The sequence below is a fragment of the Ambystoma mexicanum genome, chromosome 6q, assembly GCF_040938575.1.
Source record: "Ambystoma mexicanum isolate Mex_15411 chromosome 6q, UKY_AmexF1_1, whole genome shotgun sequence".
Classification (NCBI taxonomy): domain Eukaryota; kingdom Metazoa; phylum Chordata; class Amphibia; order Caudata; family Ambystomatidae; genus Ambystoma; species Ambystoma mexicanum.
In genome coordinates this window covers 1,670,039,467-1,670,067,061 of record NC_090937.1, presented here as the reverse complement: position 1 = coordinate 1,670,067,061, position 27,595 = coordinate 1,670,039,467, and the positions used below count along the sequence as shown (strand labels likewise).

Below are 27,595 nucleotides of genomic sequence, written 5' to 3'. Positions count from 1 at the left end.
ATAGAACTATGCGAGTATTCTCTTCCTCTGCCTCAGCGGACCCGATCCATACTACCTGTGGCATCCCTCAAGGATCATGTGTCTCACCCACCATGTATAAAATCTTCACCAAGCCCTTATTTGACAAATTGGACAGACGGTGTCACCTACACTAATTATGCAGATGGCACCCAGATCCTCATTCCCCTTTCGGGCAATTTCGACAGCGATACGCCTTGGTGAACGAGATATACACTCTCATTCAGGCATGGATGGCGACCCATGGCTTTTGCCTGAACTATGAGAAAACAGATCATGATCCTTGGCACCAAAGCTAATCTAAACAAACTATCCCCAAATGATGCCTCATTTAACATAGATGGAAACACAATCAAAACAGTAAATGAGGTAAAAACACTGGGATTCTATTTGGATTCCACCTTAACCCTAAGGAAGCAGGTAAATACGTTAACCTCCTCGACGGCATACACAGGTAAACTCATCAGAGCATGCCGACCGTATCCATCTGAAGCAAGCTGTATCACCTTGGCCAATGCCCTTATTTTATCACCTTGAACACAAAATTGTGTGGACAATATATTACTCCATATATACAACCAAGAGTTTCCTTTCTTTTGTCTACCAAGCAAACGAGGTGTGGTGCTGCACCTCAACCCTAACCTGTGATCTTGCCGCAACACTAGCAACCGAGGAACCCCATTACCGGAGCTCAGCGAGGTTGGTTTCGACCTAGAGTCTGCTCTTTTTTTACCTCGTCTCAAACACTAGAGAACCACCACTGCTCCAGCTCTTGGAAATATACCAAAGAAAATACCCAATATCAGGATGGCAGATTACATGAGGTCAAGAAATGAAGATATCAGAGCATTGTTTGCCCGAAGGGGCTTCACGGACAATGCTTCCAAAGACTCAAACCCACAAGAGGATCTCAAACAAAAGTTTGAGACTAGAAAAACTCTCGAAAAGAAATCAATACGTTCTAGGAGAAAACTACAATGCAAGAATATACGGAACAAAAGAAAATACCAAGAGGTCTAGGAATACTCATATTCCCAGACTTTGATGACCCGCTAGATTCAGATTTAGCTGACAATTGGGAAACCAACCTTATACAGGGCTCAACGATAACGATTGACCTGCTAATAGAACACGCCAAACGCAAACATGCAAGAGATGTTATTCTCATTGAAGAATTAAAGAGAGAAATTGAAGACTATGATGCACCAAAAGCAACCAAAGAGAAACATTGCCAAACCATGTACAGAATACTTAAAACCCACCAGGACGAAGTCAAAATGAGAAAATTACACACATTTTTCAGAAATGACAAAGACTACAGAGAAGATAGGGTCTTCACATATTAAGCAAAATATAACCAGAACAAACCAAAATCAAAAGGAAAGTACGCCAAACAGCTCACCAGGAAGCTCTGAAATAGACAGCGACCAGGAAGAAGCAGTGGGAACAAGCGAAAAGGCTACAGATGAACAATCAACTAAGCTTTCTTTTTTGGCGCAAATAATAAGGCACAAGAAAGCAAGTCACAACAAACCCCAAATAAAGAAAACTGTGCGATTCGCGGTACCACTAACGGATACAAGAACCCAACCAGAAGAGAGAGTGGCGGAAGACCTAGTTCTCTTGCGTTTTCTGCCAGAGGAAGAAATGGAACAAAGGCAGACAAGATCACAGTCGCAAAAGATTATGGGACAGGGGAACAACAACATTTCGTCATGAACTTATCCGACAAAGAATTGACACCAGTTGAGATCGAAGTACTCAACAAAGGTCTCTCTTTCTCGCCTTCCAGTAACAACAACTTTGTAGATATACAAACTGACATCTTTAAATTTACTCAACGACTCAAATTGACCAAATTCTTTGACACAAAACCAAAAATATACAAACCACAAGAAGAATTACCAGTACCAAGCGCAATTACAATAGGGGACCTAGAAGATATTCACCTATTAAGCACATCAGAAGAGGATACCATAAGTAAAAAAGACTGCATGAGAGAGCTTGGAATGAATAACGTGGCAATGAACATCCCGGACCTCAAAAGAAAATCTAAATTTACACCCCAACATTTCGCTGAGAACTATATAGACACATTCCAAAGGCAGTCACCAATGACTTTCACAGGCTAGAAGACCAGAGATACCACAAACAAGAAAACAAAGTCTCTCCAGGACTGCATTCAATACCCTAAAACAACTACAGAGTGAAGAGAACATCATAATAAAGGGGGCAGATATAGGTGGGAACATTGTTATTATGAACAAAGTGGACTATATCAGAATGACACAAAACCACCTAAGGACACCAGGTAGCTATGAACACCTAGGCACCAACCCTCAACAAAGAATCCTAATAGAACATCGAGAACTACTGAAACATTATCAAACCAAAGGACTCATCACGGACGAGGAACATGATTTCCTTAAAACAGACTTCCCAATCATGCCCACCTTATACTTCCTGCCAAAGGTACACAAACAATTTGATGAAATCCCAGAAGGACGACCAATTATGAGTGGAAGAGGAGGCCTAACAGAAACACTTGCAAGATACATTAACGTCATCCAACCACTGGTCACGGAGATACCAACATACCTCAGAGACTCCATGCACACCTTGGCCATACTCTCCCAAATAGAATGGGAGCCGAAATTTTTATTGCCCATTCTAGATGTCAAAGCCTTGTATGCGTCCATCAACCATGAACTAGCTATCAGCAGCCTGGGGTATCTACTCACCAATGAATCAGCATCGCATCTGGAACAAGCAGAAATGACTATGGAATTTCTCAAATTCTCATTGAGTAACAACATATTTGTCTTCAAAGGCGAGTATTATAAACAAACAAGGGGGATTGCAATGGGATCAGGCTATGCCCCAGCATTGGCCAACTACTTCATCTATGCATATTAACAGCAACATGCTATGCGAGAGGCAAGATTCACGAACCTAATCTTCCAATGGTTACGTTATATAGATAATGTCATACTCATATGGGGAGGGACATCAGAGGAACTTAAACAACAATATGTTGACTACCTGAACCGAAACAACTATGGAATAGAACTAACCAGTCACATGAGCCCTGACCAAATTGATTCCTTGGACCTAAGAATCACAATCCAAGAAAACAAAATCATCACAAAAACCTTCAGGAAACTAACAGAGGTCAGTTACCACAGGAAAAGGGTAATTCAGAATATTCCACAAGGCAAATACCTCAGATCCAAAAGGAACTGCAACACCCAAGAACTCTTCAAAGAAGAATGTGACCTCCTAGATAGAAGATTCAGGAACAGAGGTTACTCCAACATAAACCTCACAGAAGCCAAATTAAAAACATTGGCTATACCAAGAGAAACACTACTGATCCCGAAAAAGAAACGCATAGGTACAGAAACTCATGTTAGATTCGTGACCAGATTCAACATGGACAGCTACAAAAGCCAAAGAAAACTAGCTAAACACTGGAACCTATTACTGATGGATTAGCACATTAGACCATGCCTGAAACCATATCCAAGCCTGTCTTTTAGCAGGGCCCCAACATTACGCAACATACTGAGCCGATCATTCCTATCACAAAAAAATATCACGGCAAAAGACTGGCTCAGCAAACAGACACCAATTGAATTCACAAAATGTGGCACATGCTCCATGTGTAAATATGCAAAGCCAACCAAATGGGCAACTTTTAGAGGCTGTCCACCGTTCAAAATAACCAAACACCTAAACTGTAAAAGCAAATATGTGATTTATGCCTTAATCTGTGTATGTGACAAAATCTACATAGGGAGTACTATCCCTATGGAGGTTCGGATCAGAATAAGAGAGCATGTTAACAACATCCACTCACAGGACCCGAAACTGCCCCTGGCCAATCACAGGCAGAAAAACCACCAAATACAATTCATCGGACTACGAACGGTGAAGATGGGTGCAAGAGGAGGAAACCGAATGCTCAAACTAAGACAAGAAGAAGCAAGAATCATATGTCATTATAGATGTGTGAAAAATGGTTTAAACAGTGAACATGACTTCAATGTGTTTCTATGAAATTGAAATCCCCCCCTCCTTCTAACTGAACCCTCCACCCCATCAAAATCCAACCTTGAACCACACGAGGTACTCGGCACCACTGTGCACAACGCATAGAGTTAGATCAGCCACGGAAGCACCACCAGCTGTACCATGAGACTTCAGTATCATGAGACCCTCAGCCCCGTCCAACCACCAGTCAGCCACGGGCTACATCACCAACTTTTCATCAGCCTTTTAACGCCCCCCACCCCCAACACCCCCGGGTCACCTGGCCACCGACCAGAGGACACTACTAGAGCCGCTACCAGCAGTGCAGGACACTGTCCCAGTAAGCACGCCTCCAATCAGTGCCCAACGTTATAATCAAACCTACAGCTAAGGCACCACCTGTTGCCTCATGGGACACTAGCCGCTTCTCCCAATGTCTAACAACTATGTGCCTAACCACTACATCCTCAGCAACCCAGTGCCCCCCGTCCCCACCAGGCTCACTAGACCAAGGGACATCACCTAGAGCTTCACCTAGAGTACAATAAACTCGCACACGGAAGCACCAGCTCAATCCAATTGCTATAGACTACTGCTCCCTTAGCTTGCAATCACCATTGCACCTGGGGTGCTCCCTACCACCCCTGATCCCCCACGCTTGCTACCCCCAAATAGAGTGCGTGCTCACATGGGTACAACACTTCCCAAAAGCACCTCTCAGCACACCAGTGCACAGATGCCGACAAAGAGCCCATTATAAATTTCACGCATGTGCAGAGAGAAACGATGCAACATCCTTGCCTCTCGCACATGCCCCTCTTTTTTCATGTTCTCTTCATGTCTTTCATGCTCAGCCGTGAATAAATTGACAAGCTTGTACATGCCTAAACCGCACGCGGACCGAGATCCCCTAATTAGGTTCCTCTCCTTGTCCCAGTGCATATATTGCACTACATTTCCCAGCAAACACTAGGCAGCAACCCGATGCGGGCAAACCTCATTCCAAGCCGCTAGCTGCCACACGCATGCGCGGAAAGACTCGGAGCACTATTCACTTCCCGCGCATGCGTACACATGCCAGCACGTACAGCACTTAACCAGCTGACTAGCAGGACCATTGCAAGTAGCCGAACACGGAAAGGAAGGATCTCCTGAACCTCCAGGTAGCGTGGACAGACTCGCCGGAGACCACACGCTCCCCAGGGCAACAACAAAAAACCCTCCCCCTCACCATAACTCTCTCCAGTCACTTACCAGCTACCTCGTATTAACACTGCACCCTGAGCGAGCCAGCACGCTCAAAGGTGCAACAGGAGACACGGGCACTACTGGCCATTAGATAAGTAGGTTTTCACTTGGGCTGGCACCCCACACTCCGCCAAGTCGTCATAATGCAGGACCCACACGCATGCCCCATGGCCAACCACGAGTCATGGGACCGACCCCACGTGGAACCACCCTTTGCACGGTTCCACACGTGGAATAGCAATCATGTATTCCATCAGACCTGTCCAAATGCAGGGCACCTTAGCAAGGCTCACAATGAGCAACAGAAACTAGGCCTAAAACGGGTCCAGACCTACTGGGCCAAGCATTTCAGACCGGGCAACAACACCCGAGAAGGGCCACCAGCCTGTAGGACCGGGCACCACTACCACACTCACACGGGCACGATAGCAGGCATCACCGCGAGAAGTCTAACAAACTACCCCAAATACTCACCCTAGGAACCTTTTCGTTCTCATTACACGGCCCAACAAGAGCCTCTGTACATACAGAAGCAATTGTAACCAGAACCCCATTGGGGGCGCCAGACCGAGCTACCTAGGTAAGAACTAGACACCACCCACATGATTCTCAATTAAACCTGGTTCCTTAGCTAACCTCTGCCTCTCCTTTCTCTCCGTTTCCTTCCCATCCCACAAACACAATGGGATCTATATGTATACATGTATATATGTGTAAATACTTGACAAACCATCACAACCCACTTTTCACTGCACACTATGCACAAATGCCATGTATAACTGGTCACTTGGTTAATACACTAAACACCAACTGTCACTAAAAATGATCTTGAACATTTATCAGCCTTGAGAAGGACCTACGGGTCGAAACACGTGTCGGCTGACCACATGGGGCAATAAGAACCCCTTTTGTACCAACCTATGGTGTTGATAATCTAAGAAAATAAACAAACCAGGTTACAAATCTAGCACCTTGAACACAAAACCGTGTGGACAATATATTATTCCATATATACAACCAAGAGAAGGTATCCAGGTTTCCTTTCTTTCGTCTACCAACCAAACGAGGTGTGGTGCTGCACCTCAACCCTAACCTGTGATCTTGCCGCAACACTAGCAACCGAGGAACCCCATTACCGGAGCTCAGCGAGTTTGGTTCCGACCTAGAGCCAGCACCTTTTTTCCCTTATTTTATCTAAGCTCAATTACTGCAATGAGCTCTACTTAGGAGCTAACAATTACATCCTCAATAAACTGCAGATACTGCAAAACAATGCTCTGAGAACAGCCTTGAACCTCCCCAACAGAGAGCATATCTCGAACACCAGAAGAGACCATCAATGGTTAAAAATTAGTGACAGAATACTACTCAAAACTATATCACTCACCCACAAATGTCTTAACGATGCATCTTCACCATACCCGGTGAACAGAATAAATAGAAAAACATCCACCCGACCGCCTAGAGCCATGAACTCACACTGTCTAGAGATACCAAGGTATAAGCTTACTAAAGCTGGAGGAAGTAGTTTTCCAGTCAAAGCTGCTCAATACCGGAATGCCCTCCCTTTGAATCTCAGATTGAACCAATCCTACACCAGCTTTAGAAGTAAATCACTAATCTGGCTTAGGTCTATTGACAGGTAACGTCCTCCAGCTTACTTATCTACCTCATCTATACTCAGGAAACCACTGTCAGTCTACGGTGCTCTTCTATACCAGCACCTGTACCCATACCCTTCCCCTCGCCTTCTGGTTATTATTATTGTAATTATCTTGTCCTGTATTGTATTTATTTCATGTTGTAACCAAGCTTAAAGTATTTTTTGCTGCGCCCAGCTACCTACGGGTTTTGTGTGCATTACTAAATAAACAGACAATAAAAAAATTAAAAAGCAGAGGTTACAGGATGTCAGATAACCTGGCCACCCTCTGTCTTTTGGGCCCAGGTACCTGCTCATCCTGCCACCCTCCCGCACTGCCTCCGGGCCACCCCTTGCACTGGGGTCTGTATCTGTACCCATACAGCCCCCCTTTTTCTTCCTGCACTTATCAGACCTACCCTGCCTGCTGCCTTAAACCTAGCACTTGCAAATTGCTGGCTGCATTACCACTGTTTGTTGCCTTTATTATTTATTGTTATTTATCCGTTTCTCCTCTGCTTCGCACTTTCCACCTCTCCCCCTTCCATGCACTTTTCCCCTCCCCAATCTCCCAAGCACTTGCGCGTTCTCAATGTCACTGGGCCTAGTAAGATCGCTGTTTTGTTCTCCCCGGTTCCCCTCCCTTGCCTTGTCGCGCTCTGAAACACTTGTGTATGAGCGCGATAGAAATAAAATATCAATCAATTAATCAAAAAAGAACCCACATAAAGGAAGAGGTCAACAAGATGCTTGATCGTGGGGTAATAGAGCCATCTACCAGTCCATGGTCTAGTCCAGTTGTACTAGTGCCAAAGGCAGGATCCAAATAGTTGCGATTCTGTGTGGACTATAGAGCTCTTAAAACAGTCACAGAGACTGATGGACATCCTTTACCAAAGACAGATGAGCTGGTGGACAAACTTGGTTCAGCCAAGTACCTCAGTACATTTGATCTCACTTCAAGCTATTGGCAAATAGCAATGACAGACCATGCCAAGGAGAAAACTGCATTCTCAACCCCAGCAGGCCTCTACCAGTTTAAGGTAATGCCTTTTGGACTAATGAATGCACCTGCAACATTCCAAAGGATGGTTAACCAGGTTCTGAATGGGATGGAGGACTTCTGCCTAGCAAAGTACAAGCTGTACAAAACTGGGCCACCCCTACTACTCAAACCCAGGTGAGAACCTTCCTAGGCCTCACTGGTTACTATAGGAACTTCATAGAGAACTATGGGACCATAGCCTCTCCCTTGAATGTGATCTCCCCACCCAAATTTCATAAAAAGGTCAGATAGAATGAGGAGTGCACTCAATCATTTGAAGGACTTAAGAAAGCCCTTTGTCAAGCTCCAGTCCTAAGAGCTCCTGACTACAACCAAACCTTCATTGTGCAGACAGATGCTTCAAATACAGGTATAGGTGCAGTTCTGAGTCAGCTGGATGAGAAAGGTAGGTAGCACCCCATTTGCTTCCTCAGCAGGAAGCTGAAGGAACCTGAGACAAGGTGGGCAACCATTGAAAGAGAATGTTTTTGCTATTGCGTGGTCACTGAAGAAGTTTAGATCATACTTGTATGGATCTACCTTTGTGATTCAGACTGACCACCAAACCTTGAGATGGTTGATGTAAATGAAAGGGGAAAACCCTAAACTATTCAGATGCTCCATCAGCCTGCAAGGGTTTTATTTGACCATTTAACACAGGTCTGGGTGCCACCAGCAAAATGCTGATGTCTCTCCAGGATGTTTGACCGACTGGAGTAAGGAGATTCATCCAGGAGTGGATTAAATCCTCCTGTCCCTTAGTCTGGGGGAGGGGGAAGGGGACGAGTGTTAGGGAGAATTCTCAAGAATGTGCTAATTTCCCTTACCTTTTGAGACCCCCAGCAACTTTGCTGGATTTCTAGGATTTTAATTTTTACCTGGAAAGAGTGCAAGTCTTTTTTTCCCCACTCTTTCATGTATTTTGATGTGTGTTTAACCTATGTGTTCTTTGGATATGGAGTTTTAAACCTCCTCCATAGGCATCATCTTTTTCTTGTGTGTCACACAGCACCTTCAGTGCAGTGGCACAGGGATGTCTTTCAGACTTCCCAAGGTTTAAATACCTTCTGTGGGACGGACTACTGTCTCCCAGAGCATATAAAGTTAAATTGGCGATACTAGCCTCTTTAAATTTACAGACACAGCACACACTATCTTCCTATAGAATGCTGGAGGGGTTGCCTAGCATCCCCTGAGTCTAAACACTCATGTAACTGCCAAATGTTACCCGTTCCCTCTTGAAATGGTTGGTGGCAGTGGTTAAGAACAAACTACTATGATTTTTCCCGACCGCGAACACCGGTAGCTACAAATCGGGGCAGCCATGTTTTTTAATATGGTGCCCAAGACCGATCAGTAAAAACAGACTCCGGTCAACTTTTTTCGCTGTTTCTTTTTGGAAAGGTCCTTCTAGTGTTTGTCTCTGCGTGCCAAACCAGGTTGGGTCCCTTTGTTCGGTGGCCTTTGGCGGGCTTCAGTGCTGAATCCCTCCTCTGGCGTCTGTGTGTCTGGGGTGGACAGGATGTGAGGGAGGTGCCCGAAACTCCCTGTGCTTAGTCTCCTAGGAGAAATGAATGCACTCTGATGTGATTGGCCGGCTGGCTGTCCAGCAAGGACAGCCACTCTGCTGGGTGAGTGACATCTAGGCTGGAATGAATGGGCGAAAACTGCTTTAAAGCAGGCCAATGGGACTTGGAAAGCAGAGTCGACCACTGGAACGAAAGAACCGAAGATGAGCTGAAGGATGACGACTGCTGCAACTCCTGGTCCACCGGTGAAGCCCTGCTGCAGGTCCGAATTGCCTGAAACTCCATCGACAGAGAAGCCCTTCAAGGTTAACTTCTTCCCTTGAGTTTGATGGGAACAACCAACTCGCAAGTCACCTGGACACCGTCTCTATACTGGTCGAATTTTCTTCAGAGTGCTGTTGAAAACCGGATAGCCAGTGTGGTCTTTAAGGAACTAACACCTAAAACCGACGTTTTGCCAAGCTTGTGGCCTCTTCCCTGGGCAGTGCAGGAACCTCCCGACGTCCTCATTCTTGTCCCCACGACTGAAGCTCAGGAACAGCGAGATCTGCAGGAACTGCCATGAACAACGGCCTCAGCTAAAGCTCTTCTTCATTTAAAAGGTACTGTGCAAGTGCGGTCAAGAAATCCTTTCTGCCACGGTGAAAGTTTTTGAAACTTTCCCCACTTTGAAGGCTTGTCCTTCCCTAAACCGACATAACTTTTCATCTGACCAGGGGTGGGGGGCGTGGCCTGGTGCTCATGGAGTGAAGAGGTGTTGGCTTGCAGCTCTGGCCGTGATCCTACAAACAGATCCTGAACTGGTGGTCAAGTAATACTACCAAAGCTACAAAGCTCTTCCGAGGGAGGATAAAGCGATTCTCTGAGCAACCGGCGAAAATTCGGGCGAAATCGGACCCGAAACAGTAGTTAATCTCCCCGATTTAATCCCCCCCCCAGGGCTACCCAAAATGGTGGACGGGGCCTGGTGCCAGAGCTGAGAAAAGAGGAAGGGCCCTCTCGCAACAGCTCTGCCCAGCGCAAAGCTACATAGGAGCCATCTGAAATAACTGCAGGATCGAGTGCACAACAACCGGTGCTGGCTGTGTGACCCGGGACATCGGTCTGGCGGATACAGCGGAGCACAATCACTGCTTCTGCACACTGTACGAAAACGGCACGCTCTGATCGGTGAAACCCAGAGCACAGGGCGAGCGGCTGCGGCCCCGGCGATGGGGAGAGACCAGGTACGAGTGTCGTTGCTAAGCGGAAGGAGTGCCTAGGCTCCTGGGAGAACTAAACTGTCCGACTAGATAACGGTGCTCCACAGGAAGCGAGGGGACTGCGGTGCGCCTCCCCCCGCCAGTGAGATATGGCACCGAGGAGGGAGACATGACGGTGCGGGGACCCCAGCGCCGTGCTGCCAACATTCTGCGGTGACTGGGCCCGCAGTCGCGCGGCCTGTCGTAACTTCTAGCCCTGAGGTGGGACGCATGACTGCGTGGATCAGCTGCACGACGTGTAGGAGCCTAGGGGGAACAGCAGCCTGATATCTGGCGTGTTACGCCAATATCACTCAGACAAGCAGGCGAGCAGCCACCATACCCCCAACAGCCCTGTCAGCTCGTACCTACCTTGGCGAGTAGCTATTCCCGAAACCCTAAGAATTGCAGCGCGACAACCAGAGTTATGCACGTGGGCACAAGCACAACTTAATGCAAGCAACTTTGGGTACAACGCACCAACCCTCGGGGGGGAAGCCAAGTGCAGGGTGAGACGATTGCGTGGGACATCGGGAGAATTGAGAAGCTCCCGATAGGGCCAACACTTGAACTATCGGCAATAACAAACCGGACCTAAATACTTATACGCTGGCCCAGCTCACAGAACTATCATTGGTACAGAGTGCACTGTAAACGATGCAATTACAAACCCGGGGGTAACCCCTCCAGTAGCTCTACTGTGGCGCAGGGCTGGGGAAAGAACCAGGGATCCGGTGCACTGCCTGCTACATAACTGGTTGACATAGATGGGTGCATGAACTGAAGCCCAACCAGCACCACGCGGTTTGCGCGTGATTTTAACAAACGGGCAAGTTGGGTACTACAAGTGAGACCAAGAACCGGAGCGTACCATATACCCCGATTACACGCAACGTGAAGTAAATGCTACTCTACCCGTCCAGGCTGAAGGTGAAACTTAAGGGACAAGCTATATTCCTGGAAACTCCGGCCGCCGCCACCATGTGTATGGAGCACATCAACCTGGCGGATGATGTGGAAACAGCCAGCTGAAATACTCTGGAGTTGTGACAGTGGCGGGCGAAGAAGGACGCCATCACCCTTGGCCAATAACGAAGGTGTACAACACTGAAGTGACATTCCACTGGAACAATATGAAACAATGGAACGGCCGCAGGGCATGCTTGGCCTCCCCAACTGAGCCCAAAGTCCTACCCACAAAATCGATTAGTGCAGGCCTGTTGCTAGCACGAGAATACTCGCGCCTCAACCCCAGGATGGGGCCAGACAGTGTAGGGGTGCCTGAGTGCTGCAAGTGGAATGCAGATGCTGAGCGCAACTGTTTGGTTTATGTTTTTTGTTACGCCTGTTACACTGTCTTCGTACCAAGGAAACACGATGAGGTAAGTGTTGTGAACCCTAGTGGACAATGGGACGAGAAGGGGCATGACTGGGCCGGCCTGAATCCAAGGCAAGCTTATGGGAAACAGCGAGCTGAGCACAGGAGCGAGCCAATAAGGGTGTACAAGCCCAACAATGTTGAAATCGCTTAGGATACTGACATGGAATGTGAGGGGGATGGGCACGTATTTGCATAGAAATCGCATCAAGTCATTCTTACCAAGGAAAAAAGTGTCAATAGCCCTGCTACAAGAAACCCACCTCACAGCAGAGTCCATGGCTAAACTGAAGGTATGCTGGAAAGGGCAGGGACAGGGTGCGCCATACTCCAAATATGCAAGAGGGGCATACACATGGGTGAATTCAGGAGGTGCCCTTCCAACTACTGGGAACAGAGGCAGACAGCGAGGGTAGATATTTAATCTGGGGTGTCCTAGAATAGACCAAAATTTGCATAGTTAACTCTTACTTCCCCAACCATGGAATACCTGCACATCTCAAAAAACTATGCGCTAGAGTAACACATCACTGGGATGGCTTTTTCATATTGGGGTGGGGGGGTGATTTCAATTGCGTGAAAGAAGTAGTTCTAGACAGATCGAGCATGAGCAACACCAAATTAACACAACCTCTGAGACACAACAACAATGGAACATTTAGACCTAGTGGACATCTGGCGAGAAATGCACCCCACTGAGTGATGCTACTCACACTACTCATCTCCTCACAATTTGTACACCAGTATAGACTATTTTTTCATAGATGGGGACCAGATGCCACAAATAGAATCTGCACAGTACCTGGGCAGGTCGATATCTGACCACTCCCCCCTACTGATACATTGGACGACCAAAGGCCCTAGACCCCCCTATACCACTGTGGCGAATGCCCACCGAAGCCCTCACGGACCCGATTTTCAGAGAAGATCTTGGGGACAAACTTGCTGAATTCGTACACATTAATCAGGGCACTGTGAGGCGATGGAACACGCTGTGGGAAACACTGAAAGTGGTAACCAGAGGGGAAACAATAGCGGGAGCCGGTGGCATCCGGAGAATGTTGAAAGCGAAGTTGGAAACTAAGGAAGAGGAAATTAGACAACTGGAAAATAATACCCGGGAACCAGGGAGGAGGAGACAAAACTGAGGGAAGAAAGAAATGACTGACAAGAGGCATGGGAGAGACTAAGTTAGACTACGCAGCATGCACTTCCAGGGCGCACATAGAGGCAGACAAATCAGGCAGACTATTGGCATGGCTGTGCAAGCGGGAACACCCGAAGCACGTCACAACTAGCCTTAGGGATGAAGATGGGATGACACAGAACACAAGCTTCAATCAATGACACCTTTGCAGCCTTCTGCTCTAACCTATATGCCCACAGTACCCCAGTGTTGGAAACAGATATCCGAGACACACTGGAGGAGATAGGTCTCCTAAAATTGAGCAAAACGCAGCGAGAAGCACTAGATGAGGCTATCACCAGTGAGGATGTGACAGAAGCCATCCGATCCCTGGCTACTTGTAAAACCCTGGTAGCGATGGACTCCCACCGGAGTTCTACAAAGCCTATGAGCCGACCCTGACCCCACTATTGCATGAAGTATTTAAAGAAGTGTATGAGACAGGCACGCTACCGGCGAGCATGAGTTAAACACTGATAGTTCTGATACTCAAGCCAAATAAGCCTACAGACGATTGTGATTCCCATCGCCCTCTGGCAATGTTAAATTATGACAGTAAAATACTGACCACCATACTGGCTAAGAGACTAGCCAGAGTGATAGGGGACCTAATACATGAGGACCAGAACGGATTTGTCCCAGGCACCAACACAACGGCTAATCTGAGGAGACTCCAACACATTATGGCACAAACCTCAGAGAGCGAGGAACACATGGCGATACTGTCACTGGATGCTATCAAAGCATTTGATTCCATATACTGGGAATGGCTAATCGAAGTACTGAGGGAGTTCGGGTTTGGAGGGGGCTGTCAGATGGGTCAAGGTACTATGCCACACCCCAACGGCTAGCGTGAAGACTGGGAGATTAGTGTCAAAGGCTTGGGCAATTCAAAGGGGCACCAGACAAGGCTGCCCACTCTCACCCATGCTATACATCCTTGGACTAGAACCGGCTTCGATATATTTCAGGAAACAGTTTTGATTCGGGGATAAAGGTAGGAGGGAGATATAACAATCTCACTGTACGCTAATCGTGTGCTTCTATACCTGAAAGACCCACATATAAATGTTCCGCTGATGTTAGTGGTACTAGATAACTATGCAAGGATCTCAGGGATACGGTTCAGCAGACAAAAGTCCAGTGCTTTTGCGTTAGCAGGATTGAGGGAGGTGAGCGCCATGCACCTACCAGAGGTGGGGATAAGCTGGCAACCAGTTGAGTTCAGATACTTGGGGAGTCAACATTAACCAAACCCCAGAGCTCACTCACAAACACAACACAATCGTAGTAACACAAGGTCTACGTTACTTGATGAAATTCTGGTGCAAACTACTGCTATCAATGATGGGCAGAGCAGCCGAGGTTTCTGTAATACTTTCAAAATATATGCCACTACATTAGGCCTGCATTCTTTAGAAAACTTGATGCACTGGTTCAGGGAATTCTTGTGGGGCCCGACCAGTCATAAGATAGTACTAGCCACACTGACACTCCCGTACACGGTGGGGGATATACAACTACCTGATTTAGAATGATACTACCTGGCGGCGCAACTTAGCCATGTCACCAAAAGGCTACCAGGCGAGACCACAACCCAAACTGGCCTCCTCCAACGGTTGGTTGCGCCGGCACACCTTAAAGTAATCCTATGGAACCCACCTACGGGCCTCCCAGACACTCTCATGATTGTCACCTTGGGCAGATGCGTGTGGAACAGGGCCAGATCGCTACTTCAACTACAGCATCCATACTCACCGGACATCCCGATACTAGTGGATGTTTGCAAGGCGCCTGCCGACCTTCCCTTAGTGAGGTGCTGGGAAAGGGTAGGATTATACACCTGGGGAGACATGTACGAAGAGGGAGCATTCAGGGACTTTGACACACTGCATACACAAGAAGGGCTGGATTAAGCATGTAGCCAAAAAGAAATGGGTCAAACGGCCAGAAGAGCAGACGCAGAATCCCCTACTCAAGGAGATGTACGACTTAAATGATGGCTGGAGGCCGGTCTGCCGGCTATATGGTCAAATAATAGATAGGCCCAACCCCCGTAGCGCCACATTATAGGAGAAATGGGAGATAGACTTTGCCGCCACTATTACTGAAAAGGAATGGGGGAGGCACCCGAAAGAAGTGTCCAGAAACACCAGGTTCAGGCAGATTCAACGGCATGTCCTGCATAGGACTTAGATGATCCCCCTCAGGGTAGCTGGCTTTAGCAAACAAACAAGTTCAACATGCCCCTGGGGTGGTGGCGAAGAGGCTGGCTTGATCCACATGTTCTGGGTGTGCTGCAGGATACAATGTTCTGGGAGTGCTGCAGGATACAGACTTTCTGGGGTCAAATAGAAAGTACCGCAGAAAAGCAGGTGTGAACAGATACAATTGGTCCCCGAAGGAATGCCTTTTAGGCACATACCCCCGACTGAGTAAACAGACACATGGTGAAATTGATGGATCTGGTGTGCATATTAGCAAAGATGGCAATTGCAATGGCGTGGAAAAAACCTAGAGGCCCGAGGTATGAGAGGTTGCGAAGCGAACTAGAACGCTGGGCCACAGCGGAAACCGCAGCCTGGGGCACAGGAATGAATAGAACTGATGCGGATATCAGCGTCACGTTTGAGGCATGTAGAGCGCTAAAAAAAAACATGTTCCTCCCAGCGGACGATAAACCTCCCTGAAAGTCCAAGCTAAATACGGCAAAGAGGTGACGAAGCATAAAAAAGTACTCTAAAAAGCTCTCCTGATATGAACCCCCCCAACCCACGAAAGATATCACGACACTTGCAACAACCCCCTACAAGGTCACGCTGGACCCTACTTTGGGAAAGAAGACAGTCTCTGTTTGTTGCATTTACATGTTCAACTTGTTGTTACGCTACAGTATCATGACTGATAACTGCAATAAAATGTAAATCACGATTGAATGTTTGTACAGCAAAGATGCAAATAAAAATATTTTTTTAAAAATAATAACTTTGTCTGTCCAACTACTTCTAAAAACCGTGACAAAGAGTTAACCGTTTACTACCAGAACTGTGCTATCCTATCCAAGACTCAATTGGCTTTGGCCCAGGCCTATTGAATTGAATTGGTTGTAGTGAACTGATACCATTTGCCCTACACCGCTAAAAGTATTTGTACTTTGATTATTTTAACCTGGTCTTTTTACCCCTTTTTAACGTAACTGAAGTGCCATTGTGCTCCCACTTCAGGGGACTGTGTAAATAAATGTATATTCTTTTACCAAGAAACCTTGAGTGTTTGTTTGAACCACTGTGATTGCTGCCCCTTTGTGTAACCTCTTGTACTACTCACTTTACTCTTGAGATACGTCTGGCTGCTCAGCCACTGCTACTACATTACTGTGTAGTACAGTCTTGTACTACAGGGCTCGGGAGGATAGCTCAGCGGCAACGTGCTTGCCTTGGAAGCAAGACGACACAGAGCAACAGGTGCGATACCTGGGTCTGTGCTTAGAAACCTTTGGGTATTAAGCGCGATATAAAAAAAAAACAATCATATGATACCAAAGGTGAAATTGTACTTAAACTTGTAGTCTTTGTGTGTAGTGTTCCCAAAGGGTACTGCATGTGATTCTGCCTAACAGCCGCCCTCGTCGGGGGAGGGTGAACTTTCCTCTTCTTGGCCGGTGGTTCTCCCTTCGGCACCGGCGTCGCGGGAGGGGCCGCCAATGCAACAGGCATCCTTGTCTGGATCTCCGAGATGAAACATCATCTGGGTGGAAATATTAGAAGAGGGCTGGAGATTCCCATTCCCGGGGAGAACAGAAAACCGAGGCTGTGATATTTCCCTGGAGCCACAGAGGGATGATTGCTGTGGGATCCCATTGACTGAAGTACTGGCCAAAATCCTGTTTTCCCCCAAAAGCAAAGCCCTGCTCAGTCTCCATGAGTGCCAAGCCCAGAGATTTCCAAAAGTAAGTAGATTGTCCAATCAAACTTCATTAACCTATTTCTGTTCATTAGTGGGTTCCCTTTCACTAGTGTGTTTGGGGTGGGGGGGAATTATTTAGCCTCTTAGTATATTTGACTGTATATCAATTTAATTGTCTGTATATAATGTATGATACTGTACAGCAATGTAACCCAAGCTGAACAACCCTCTTGATGCCTATTGCGCCCTGATACCCCTGGGTCTGGCGCGCATTACAAATATTAAAAATTACAAATTAAAGAAATTACAAATTAACTCCCAAATGGAATGACACAGGAGGGAGCTTGGAAGAATTAGAAACGTTCCCCCTCCCTCAGAGGGAATACTATTATAGTCACTTAAAGTAATTGGGGTATCCTTGCTACCAGAAATTTCACGAGATCCCTAACTGTCAACATTCCCAAACACAGGCCTTTAACCGAAAAGCGTCTGAAAAACGAAATTAATAACTGTCCCCATTTTTAAGCCTGGCATTTCAGTAGAGGGGTGCTGTACCTGACTGACTGTCTGGTTTTGGGGTCAGGGTACAAAAAGTGTTTTCTCAAGGTTAAATTGAATAAAGCCTCAGATGAGAAGAAGAGCACTGCATACGAACAGTGGGTTCAAGTAAGAGGTGTGAAGCATCGCTGAGAGCGCAGCACCAGTCTACATTCATTTTTACACATGATCAAGTTGAACCAAACTGCTAGCCTTTGTTAGTGTGCAGGGAAGTAAAAATGCACAGCACTGCATGTGTGAATTGATGTTGCTCATGGACCAGTGTTGATCATCATTCAGATTGTGATCCGCATAAAGTAAAGCTTGTCATGTTGCCAGGCTCTAATAAAAGTTGAATCCCAGGCTAGGTGTTTTTTTGAATATACAGGTTGAGGGGCTAAAGGATTGTGATTTGTGTTTCCCAAACCAACCCGTGTTATCCATTTATGTAAAAAAAAAAAATTAAAAAATGTAATTGTGTGCCACAGAGAAGCAAGAGTGTCACCATTAGTGCAAAATGTATCAAACCTATACATTAAATAAATATACTTTCTTTCTGTACATCGGCCTGGTTCTCGGCTCATCATTGGCACAGGATGAGGGATCCACAGGGCTCTATACAAGTCGTAAGAGCGGCGTATTTGGGTCCTCAATTAAGGGTATATTGTGGGCTCTCTGAAGTGGGGTGGGGAGGAACTCCCTATGTTGAGTGTGGTCTCCCAATATGATGTTACGACAGGAATGGTTGAATCATTCCTTCTGCCTCGTTGGCAATGGCCATTCTTTCGCGCTGGGCCGGACGACACTGAGCCATTCTCAGACATTAACCCTAAATTGACAGATATGCCAATGGCTTAGTCTGCAGAGAGGCTGTGGGATTCCTTGAAGAGGACGTACAGTGAAGAACACAGTGGCAGTATTTGTATTTTTTGTATGTGCTATATAGCGCAAACCCACCCGTGGAGCAACGGAGAGCTGTCCATGAATTACAGAGAACAAGCTGGATCCATTTAAATGAAATTGCAGAGCAATGGTAATCTGGGGACAGTGGATCCTAAGCCACGCATACAAATTCCATAAAAAGCAGTGTCATTCTCTGAACTAAAGGAGTGGACTTGATTGCAACCGGGACGGAATTCCAGTAGCTGGGGCATAGTGAGACGAGTACTGTTTTCTGGACTTCTCCTTGCTTGGCAGCTTTATTTCCAGTCTTGTGAAGGTCTAGCGCCTTGAAGTGTGCGCTGCCAGAGTTAGTAGGTGTGGCAGCGGGTAGGTAGGTGGTAGCCTTGTATGTGATGCAGGCGATTTAGAATAGAACCCTGGCGGGTGATACGTAGCCCATGTAGCTCAGGCAAAATGCAGGTGATGTGGTCAAGTTTCATAAAACTCTTTAGCATGATGGACCACCATGAGAGGGGGGCAGGTGTTCAACGGGAAGCTCGAGCGGGCATTTCCCCCATCAATGTGTGAAATCACAGCCCATACGTGGTCGGGTGGGTTAATCTTGCAGAGCAGTGTGGACTGAATAACCAGCCGTCTGGATCCTTTAGTGAATATGCTTTTGGAAGGAGATACAGTCTATGATGAACGGGACATTTGGCAGAAGAGACGAATTGAGGAGTGAACCCACCCAGGTTCATGCCCTTCAGCCATCCTTCGTAGATTTCTTGGCTGTGCTAATATTTATGCATGCTTGTCATCCACACTGATTGGCAAGGCTTTTCCGGATGCATTTGATGCTGTAGGAGTTTTGCAGGAACCGTCATGTGAGGCACACTCATCTCATTGGATCGGCCAACAATAGAGTGTAATGAAGAAGCAATAACATTAACTGAGGCGTTCCTGCGGGCCTCTGCTGGCATCCCGCGATCTGGGGTACAGACGTCTTCACATGGGACAGGTGTTCAAGGAAGTCATCACTGTTTTCCTAGCATCTCAAATCCATGCTGTGGTACTTGTACAGCAAATGTGGTGCGGAAGGTGTATGTAAGAGTCTTGGCAATGAAGCCTTCCCATAGGCCTGGCTTCTTAGTGACCCAAGGTATTGCACCTGCTGTGGATTTGCTCATTATGCCCCTGCTGTAGTAGTTACACAAGGATCTGGACTCCTTGAAGCCGCCAGTGTATATGATGGTTGCAATAACACTGCCACACACACCAACTTTCTTTCCATACTAAAATGTCACCACTATATCCGAATCCTACGGTTCTATAATAGACCTTTACATTAAAACCTTAAACCTCTAATTGTCAAAGTGCTGTTAGGGCTGTTAGGAAGATTTTTCATTTTAGAGCTCTATTCCTCCCACCTTAGAGACCACTAGCTCTTTTTGCTAGACTTAGGACTTTTTAATTTTAACCCTGGGGGCAGTGAGACCTTTCTCACTCTCTTATGTGTTTTTACCTGATTTGGATTTTGTGTTTCCTCTGTTTTAGGGGTTTGACAAACTACATAGGCATCTACTTTTTGTATGGTGACACACCTCACCTTCAGTGCAGTGTCACAGAGAAATCTCTATAGATTTCTTATAAGGTTTAAATACCTTTTCTTGTGTGAACTACAGTTCCCAAGAATATAAAGTGAAATGTACCCTTACCTTTTCTCTTTCTAGGTCCAGTACACACCATCTTATGTGGAGTGCAGGGGGGGGGGGGTAGGTTACCTAGTAGCCCCTTATCCTACATTATCATGTAACATGTGTATGTTACCCTCACTACTTTAAATGGCTGGTGGCAGTGGTTTAATTCTTCCTACCATTGTGCTTTTCTACCCCAAGCTGAAACCTCAGGTGCAGTACAGCACCCATGGGTAACCATTTTGTCAAAATGGCCCAGTCTTCTTTTTTCACCATTTTCTGTTTCTGAGGTCTTGAGGTTTACTCTGTGCGTTATAACAGGTTTGAGCTCTTTAATTGTCTTGCCTTTGGCGGGCTTCAAACCTGAAGCCCGCCCCTGGCTCCAGTGTGTCTGTGTCATGTACGGGCGTATGTGCACTATCAAGACACAGGGTGGTAGCCCTTTAAGAACTCTGCAGACAGGTGCCTGGAAGTTGGCCTGGCAACGCTGGCGTCCTCTCTATTCCTCCTACATCCGACGCAGAGCAACGCGCAGCGTTGTCACATGATCTGTCCTTCTTAAGCACCTCCCTCACTCTGCCCGGTGCTTCTGATTGTGAATTAGTGGCGTTATGAACTTTTGTTTTGTGATATTCTTGTACTTTGTTCCCTGTTGCTGTTTCCCCTTCCCCTTCCCCTTTTGACTTCAAAGACTTCTTGGCTCCTCGACCCGGGCCGCTTCTTGGAACTGCTTTTGGAACGTTTGTGCCTTGGTTTTTGCTTCGACTCGTGTTTTGACCTGGGACCGCTATCGGATCTCCTCTTGCCTTTTCCCCATTGAACTACGCTACCTTGGCGGCCTCCGGACCTCGGCTGCCTGCTGCACCGCTTCATCTTTTCTCCGTTGGATTGCTTGTGGACTTGTGCTTTGGGATCGTGTGCTCCTCTTTTGGACTATTGGGACTTGCTGAACTTGGGACTTCCTTGTTTGTTCAGTACACGGACTAGAGACTTCCAGTGTGTACTTAGGCGTCCTCGTGCCGTCAGGACAGGTTCCTGGTTAGGCGTCCTCGTGCCGTCGGGACAGGTTCCTGGTTAGGCGTCCTCGTGCCGTCGGGACAGGTTCCTGGTTAGGCGTCCTCGTGCCGTCGGGACAGGTTCCTGGTTAGGCGTCCTCGTGCCGTCGGGACAGGTTCCTGGTTAGGCGTCCTCGTGCCGTCGGGACAGGTTCCTGGTTAGGCGTCCTCGTGCCGTCGGGACAGGTTCCTGGTTAGGCGTCCTTGTGCCGTCGGGACAGGTTCCTGGTTAGGCGTCCTCGTGCCGTCGGGACAGGTTCCTGGTTAGGCGTCCTCGTGCCGTCGGGACAGGTTGCTGGATTTCTCTCCTTTTGGATTGTTGCATTGGACCTTCCTGTTTCCCGCTGCAGGGATTCTGTCCTGGTAAAGGAAAGGAAAAAGTACGGTAAGCCATTACTAGATTCATTGAAATTACGTGTATAGGAAGGGGAGGAGGGGCTTAAGACCACTATTGAGAAACCAAGCAGTAAGGGAACACACTATTGTGACTGCCTCTTTGTCTGGGCAATTGGCTCTGTTCTCATCTAGAAGTAGGTTGTACCCTGCTATTCGTGTTGTGTTGATAAACCCACTTCACTTGCAGGTCCAGCGCCTACACCATTCGTGTTTTCATCAGGTTTTCACCCGTACCTTCTCCTCTGGCATTTGGCATCATCCGCAGACCTGAGACTCCATTGGCATCCTTTCTTTTCTCCGATTGACCGCTCTGGTTACTTGTTTTAACCGAACCAGAGGGGTGCATCAGGAAGAATTCTTCAGCTACACTACGTGGGCAACCTGAAACCTGACAGTCTGGAAGGACAGGATGTGAGGGAGGGTCCCGAAACTCCCCTGTCTTTTGTCTCTAGGAATGCCTGAATGCAACTGTTCCAGATTGGCTTGACAGCCACCCTGCTGTGTGATTGACAGCCTAGGCTGTGCATGAGTGGGAGAAACCTGCTTAAAAGGCGAGGGTTTTGGGACTAAAGGCAGAGTCGACAACTGGGAGAAACACCCAACGAAGAAACTGTGAACAAAGCTTGCTGCATCCTCCTGGACCTTTGAATTGCCCAGTGAAGCACTGCTGCTGTGCTGACCTCCTTTTTCACCTCAACAGAGAAGCTCTGGACGGAACAACTTCTCCCCTTTGGTTAGTGGGGCCAACTAACCCTGAGACGAACTCCACTGGACCACCATCACAGACTGGCTGTGCTTCTTCGTTGCTGTCAGAGCCTAATGCCAGGGGTTGAGTGTCCGTAGTCGACTGCAAAGTCTGCCGCGGAACGAATCCAGCTAGAAGCTCCAGGAGACTTAAGGACCATCCAGAAGCAGGACCTTCAGATCCAGAGGCCCCTCACCAGAATTCAGGACCGAGGGTGCAAAGAGCCCAACCGGTGTCCGAGATCCGCAACGGTGCTGTTTGCTAAGCGCTGAAACCGCAAAGTGCCGCTGAACCAAAAAGAGCCCGTAACTGCCGACGACCTCCCAAGTACCACTGCAGGAGCCCTCATGATGTCCTCCCTCTTGTCCCCACGACTGTGGCTCAGGAACAAGCTCAGGAACATAGGGTCTGCACTGCTATAGCAAGACAGAATCCAGTTGGACCACTCTTCTTCAAACCAGAGGTATTGTTTAGGCTTGGGGTACTTGCCTCATTGCCTTTTAGCCGCCCTCTTCTCAGTTGAGACTTGCAGTGGCTTACCTTTTAGAGTTGATTTCCACTCTCTTCTTACAGGCTTAACAGCTTGTGACCCTACAAGTGATTCTTCCAAAAACTCCCTCACTTTGCGCAAGACTTTGATCTAGGAAGTACATCAGACCCATAGACTGTGTCCCAAATTACTTCAGCTGTCCTGGCTCCCTGAAGACTCTTCTAGTGCATGGACTTTGATATTGTTTGTCCCTCATAGGTGGTAGCTTGTTGTATACTGCTACTGCTGGGAAAGGCTTATCTAGATTTCATTTGAAGAACAAGTTACCGACCAACTGGTAACATTCTTTCAACTGGATGTTCCTCCAACGTATTCTACATCTTTGACTTGTAATGTGCACAGCTGTGGACATGTCAAAGATGTGGAATACGTTGGAGGACACAATCCATTCGAAGATTTAGTTGTCCTCACATTTACAGAGAAACTGTTTAACCTTTTCCTTCCTTAAACCTTTCTATTCTGCAACCTCAGAATCTGAAAGTTCACTAGTTTGATATATAAATGCCATTACTATCCTTGTGATTGAAGTCACCTCAGGGTGTAGAAATTGTGTAAGAAGCATATCCAAAGATTATCCACCAACGTGTTTTGATTCTGAAAAGTTATTTTAAAGTGTATTTACACTGTTACAGCGAATTGCATTTTAAAGAACACTTATTGAAAAATGGAGGTTAACTAAAATAATTATTCATAACTGAAAACTTGAGTGCAAGTGTTACAGCTCAAATCAGTCACACTACCATACAGGCCTATACCAAAATGTGGGTTACCTAATACCAAGCAGATAAGTGTTGTGTAGTCTCACATAGTGTGGTTGCACCAATTCTTACCCAACAATGGCCGATGTCATTCTTTTTAATGCTATATATCCAATAGTTTGGATGTTTGCCTTAGATTGTTCAATTAGCAAATAATGAGCCCGCTAGTCGGAGTTGAGGATGGTATAATTCTTTTTAGTATCATGCGTAGTCTAAGATTCTAGTGCCGGGTTAAAATAGTCTTATTTGGCAAGCAGCCCGACAGTTTTTCTTTGTAGATTGTATGATATTGTACAGTTCTCACTTCCCTCTAAAATGTACTAGATATCTCCGCTCACTGCGCCAAAAGAGAATGCTTGCTCCCACGACGTCGAGCCCTCACAATCACTTAAATGTGACATTCTGAAGGGTAAATGTGCCCTGGTGCAAGAGGTCTACTGAAGTCTTTGAGTAATGAATTTCAGGAGCTTACTCTCGACTTGTATTCTCAACATGATTTGGCGGCTGAAAGATATATTTAGTTGCTTACCTTTTTCCGCACATCACATGTGCATGACAAAGACACTATCACGATGAAGAACCAGCCTTCTCATCTTTGAATTCCCCTTGATCCTCCGAGCAGTGCAAATCACCTTCCTTCTCAGTCGTCACAACTATCGAAGTCCTCTGAAACTCTCCTCCTGTGAACATAATAATTACAATGACAAACTCTGAGAATGGGAAGATTTTGGAAGGTTACCAACACCCTTTCTCGCCATGCAAACAGACAATGCGATTTACGAACAACCAAACTATTGAGCCACTCAACCCATGATCCATTTCATTCAATGTATATATCTTTGCTCTGTATACAGGATACTTTAGAGCAGGGTGATAGATTTCAAGTTGCAATCTACTAGCTAGCCATAAAAAGTCACTTGCCACCTCATTTATATACATATAACAAAAAGCACACCATTTCCTACTCGGCAAAACCTCATTATCACCGGCCAGTGGCTGGTAGAGAGTCCACCTTTTATGCCCTGCTTTAGTGTGTGTAGAAAAAGAAATGGTAAGGGTTGGAGACGAGGATGTGTATAGAGAAGAAGGGAATGGCAACAATTTATCAAAAGCACTTGCATGCAATATTCATCACAATATGCAGTACACCCTCCCAGCAAATTGACCTACACGATCACCAGCCTAACACACCCAGAAGCATACCCATCGAACCAGCCACACATCTTTTGCTCAGCTATGCAATCACCTACAACCTAGCTAAAATCACAAAAAAGAACTCACCTATACAATAGGGATGTAACGGTATAACGGTATACCGTTAAAGATACCGTGAAACACTTAATTGAACAATAATAACCGTCACATTGTTTATACCGTTATACCGTTCATACCGTTAAGTGTGCTTTTCAACCTGATTTGGAAAGGCTGCAGTAAGCAATTGCTGTGCAGTCTTGGTTTTGCACTGTTGGATGTGCCTTCTGCCAAGTAGTTTCAGTTGGAGCAGTTTTTAATGCCATTCCATAAACCACACGTGCCTGACACAAAAGCAATATGTTAGCAATAGGAAGAATAGATACAGTGCCAAGAAGGAAAAGGGTTTACTTTGGGGTGGCGGCTTTGGGGTTTATATATTTATAATGGATAATATTCTCTAAACATATGGCAATGGGGGATTTTGCTGGTTCTATCATTGAATTTACATATAATAAGTCACACTGCGAAATTCACTCATCTCTGTGGGTATTCCCTGCTGCCATACCAAAGGGTAACATGTCAGTGATTACTGAACACCTTTTGGCCTGCAAGTAAACTAAAGGCTGTAACGTAAAGAGAGAGTGCGTGCGTGTGTGTATGTGAGTGTGTATGCGCACAAGCGTATACTACCATCACCCTCCTTTGATCTGTGGCATGCAGATTGTCAAGATGGCAACATGTTCATCTTCACCAGTAGCCAGTGGGGGAGCAAAAAGCCTAAATGGCCACTTAAGAAAAGCTATTCAGTTTGGTTTGCCAGTTGCAGCAGGCCTCCACCCCACCCACTCCTCTCCACACGTGTGTTTGTGTTTGGTGGAAGCAAGGCATTTCAGTGGAAAGTATGTTGAAAAGCCCAATTCTGGCCCTGGGTGCCTGGTTTTGTTTGTGATGATACATCTGTCAATGTATGACCTTTTAGAAAATATTTGTTAAGATTAGTTAACTCCACCTGCTATACCGCGATAACCATGATATACCATCATTTGGCAAGAAGGTTATCGTACCGTCATAAAACGAATACCGTGACACCTCTACTATACAACCATAAATATAAACACACCCAGAAGCTTCCCCATCTAACTAGCGTAGCTTTGCATCATCCACAGCTTGCCAGAGCCTGCCAGAATACCCTACTGGGGAGCCTATGCTACACATCAGAGCCTGCCAGAATACCCTACTGGGGAGCCTATGCTACACATCAGAGCCTGCCAGAATACCCTACTGGGGAGCCTATGCTACACATCAGAGCCTGCCAGAATAACCTACTGGGGAGCCTATGCTACACATCAGAGCCTGCCAGAATACCCTACTGGGGAGCCTATGCTACACATCAGAGCCTGCCAGAATACCCTACTGGGGGGCCTATGCTACACATCAGAGCCTGCCAGAATACCCTACTGGGGGGCCTATGCTACACATCAGAGCCTGCCAGAATACCCTACCCGGGGGCCTATGCTACACATCAGAGCCAGCCAGAATACCCTACTGGGGAGCCTATGCTACACATCAGAGCCTGCCAGAATACCCTACTGGGGAGCCTATGCTACACATCAGAGCCTGCCAGAATACCCTACTGGGTAGCCTATGCTACACATCAGAGCCTGCCAGAATACCCTACTGGGGGGCCTATGCTACACATCAGAGCCTGCCAGAATACCCTACTGAGGAGCCTATGCTACACATCAGAGCCTGCCAGAATACCCTACTGGGGAGCCTATGCTACACATCAGAGCCTGCCAGAATACCCTACTGGGGGGCCTAAGCTACACATCAGAGCCTGCCAGAATACCCTACTGGGGAGCCTATGCTACACATCAGCGCCTGCCAGAATACCCTACTGGGGAGCCTATGCTACACATCAGAGCCTGCCAGAATACCCTACTGGAGAGCCTATGCTACACATCAGAGCCTGCCAGAATACCCTACTGGGGAGCCTATGCTACACATCAGAGCCTGCCAGAATACCCTACTGGAGAGCCTATGCTACACATCAGAGCCTGCCAGAATACCCTACCCGGGGGCCTATGCTACACATCAGCGCCTGCCAGAATACCCTACCCGGGGGCCTATGCTACACATCAGCGCCTGCCAGAATACCCTACCCGGGGGCCTATGCTACACATCAGAGCCTGCCAGAATACCCTACTGGGGAGCCTATGCTACACATCAGAGCCTGCCAGAATACCCTACTGGGGGGCCTATGCTACACATCAGCGCCTGCCAGAATACCCTACTGGGGGGCCTATGCTACACATCAGAGCCTGCCAGAATACCCTACTGGGGAGCCTATGCTACACATCAGAGCCTGCCAGAATACCCTACTGGGGAGCCTATGCTACACATCAGAGCCTGCCAGAATACCCTACTGGGGGGCCTAAGCTACACATCAGAGCCTGCCAGAATACCCTACTGGGGGGCCTATGCTACACATCAGAGCCTGCCAGAATACCCTACTGGGGAGCCTATGCTACACATCAGAGCCTGCCAGAATACCCTACT

At 47.0% G+C, this 27,595-nt stretch overlaps 1 protein-coding gene across 2 annotated transcripts in view; it reads right to left on the bottom strand.

Moving 5' to 3' along the window:
- The window catches only part of LOC138517020 (uro-adherence factor A-like), a 367,547-nt gene that overhangs the window by 15,844 nt on the left and 324,108 nt on the right, over window positions 1–27,595 (bottom strand). For both annotated transcript variants that reach the window (XM_069632527.1, XM_069632528.1), the window contains exon 5: window positions 24,372–24,522. In XM_069632527.1, coding sequence (XP_069488628.1) covers window positions 24,410–24,522 — 113 coding nt within the window. In that variant the 3' untranslated portion in view covers window positions 24,372–24,409. The remainder of the gene's footprint in view (window positions 1–24,371; window positions 24,523–27,595) is intronic.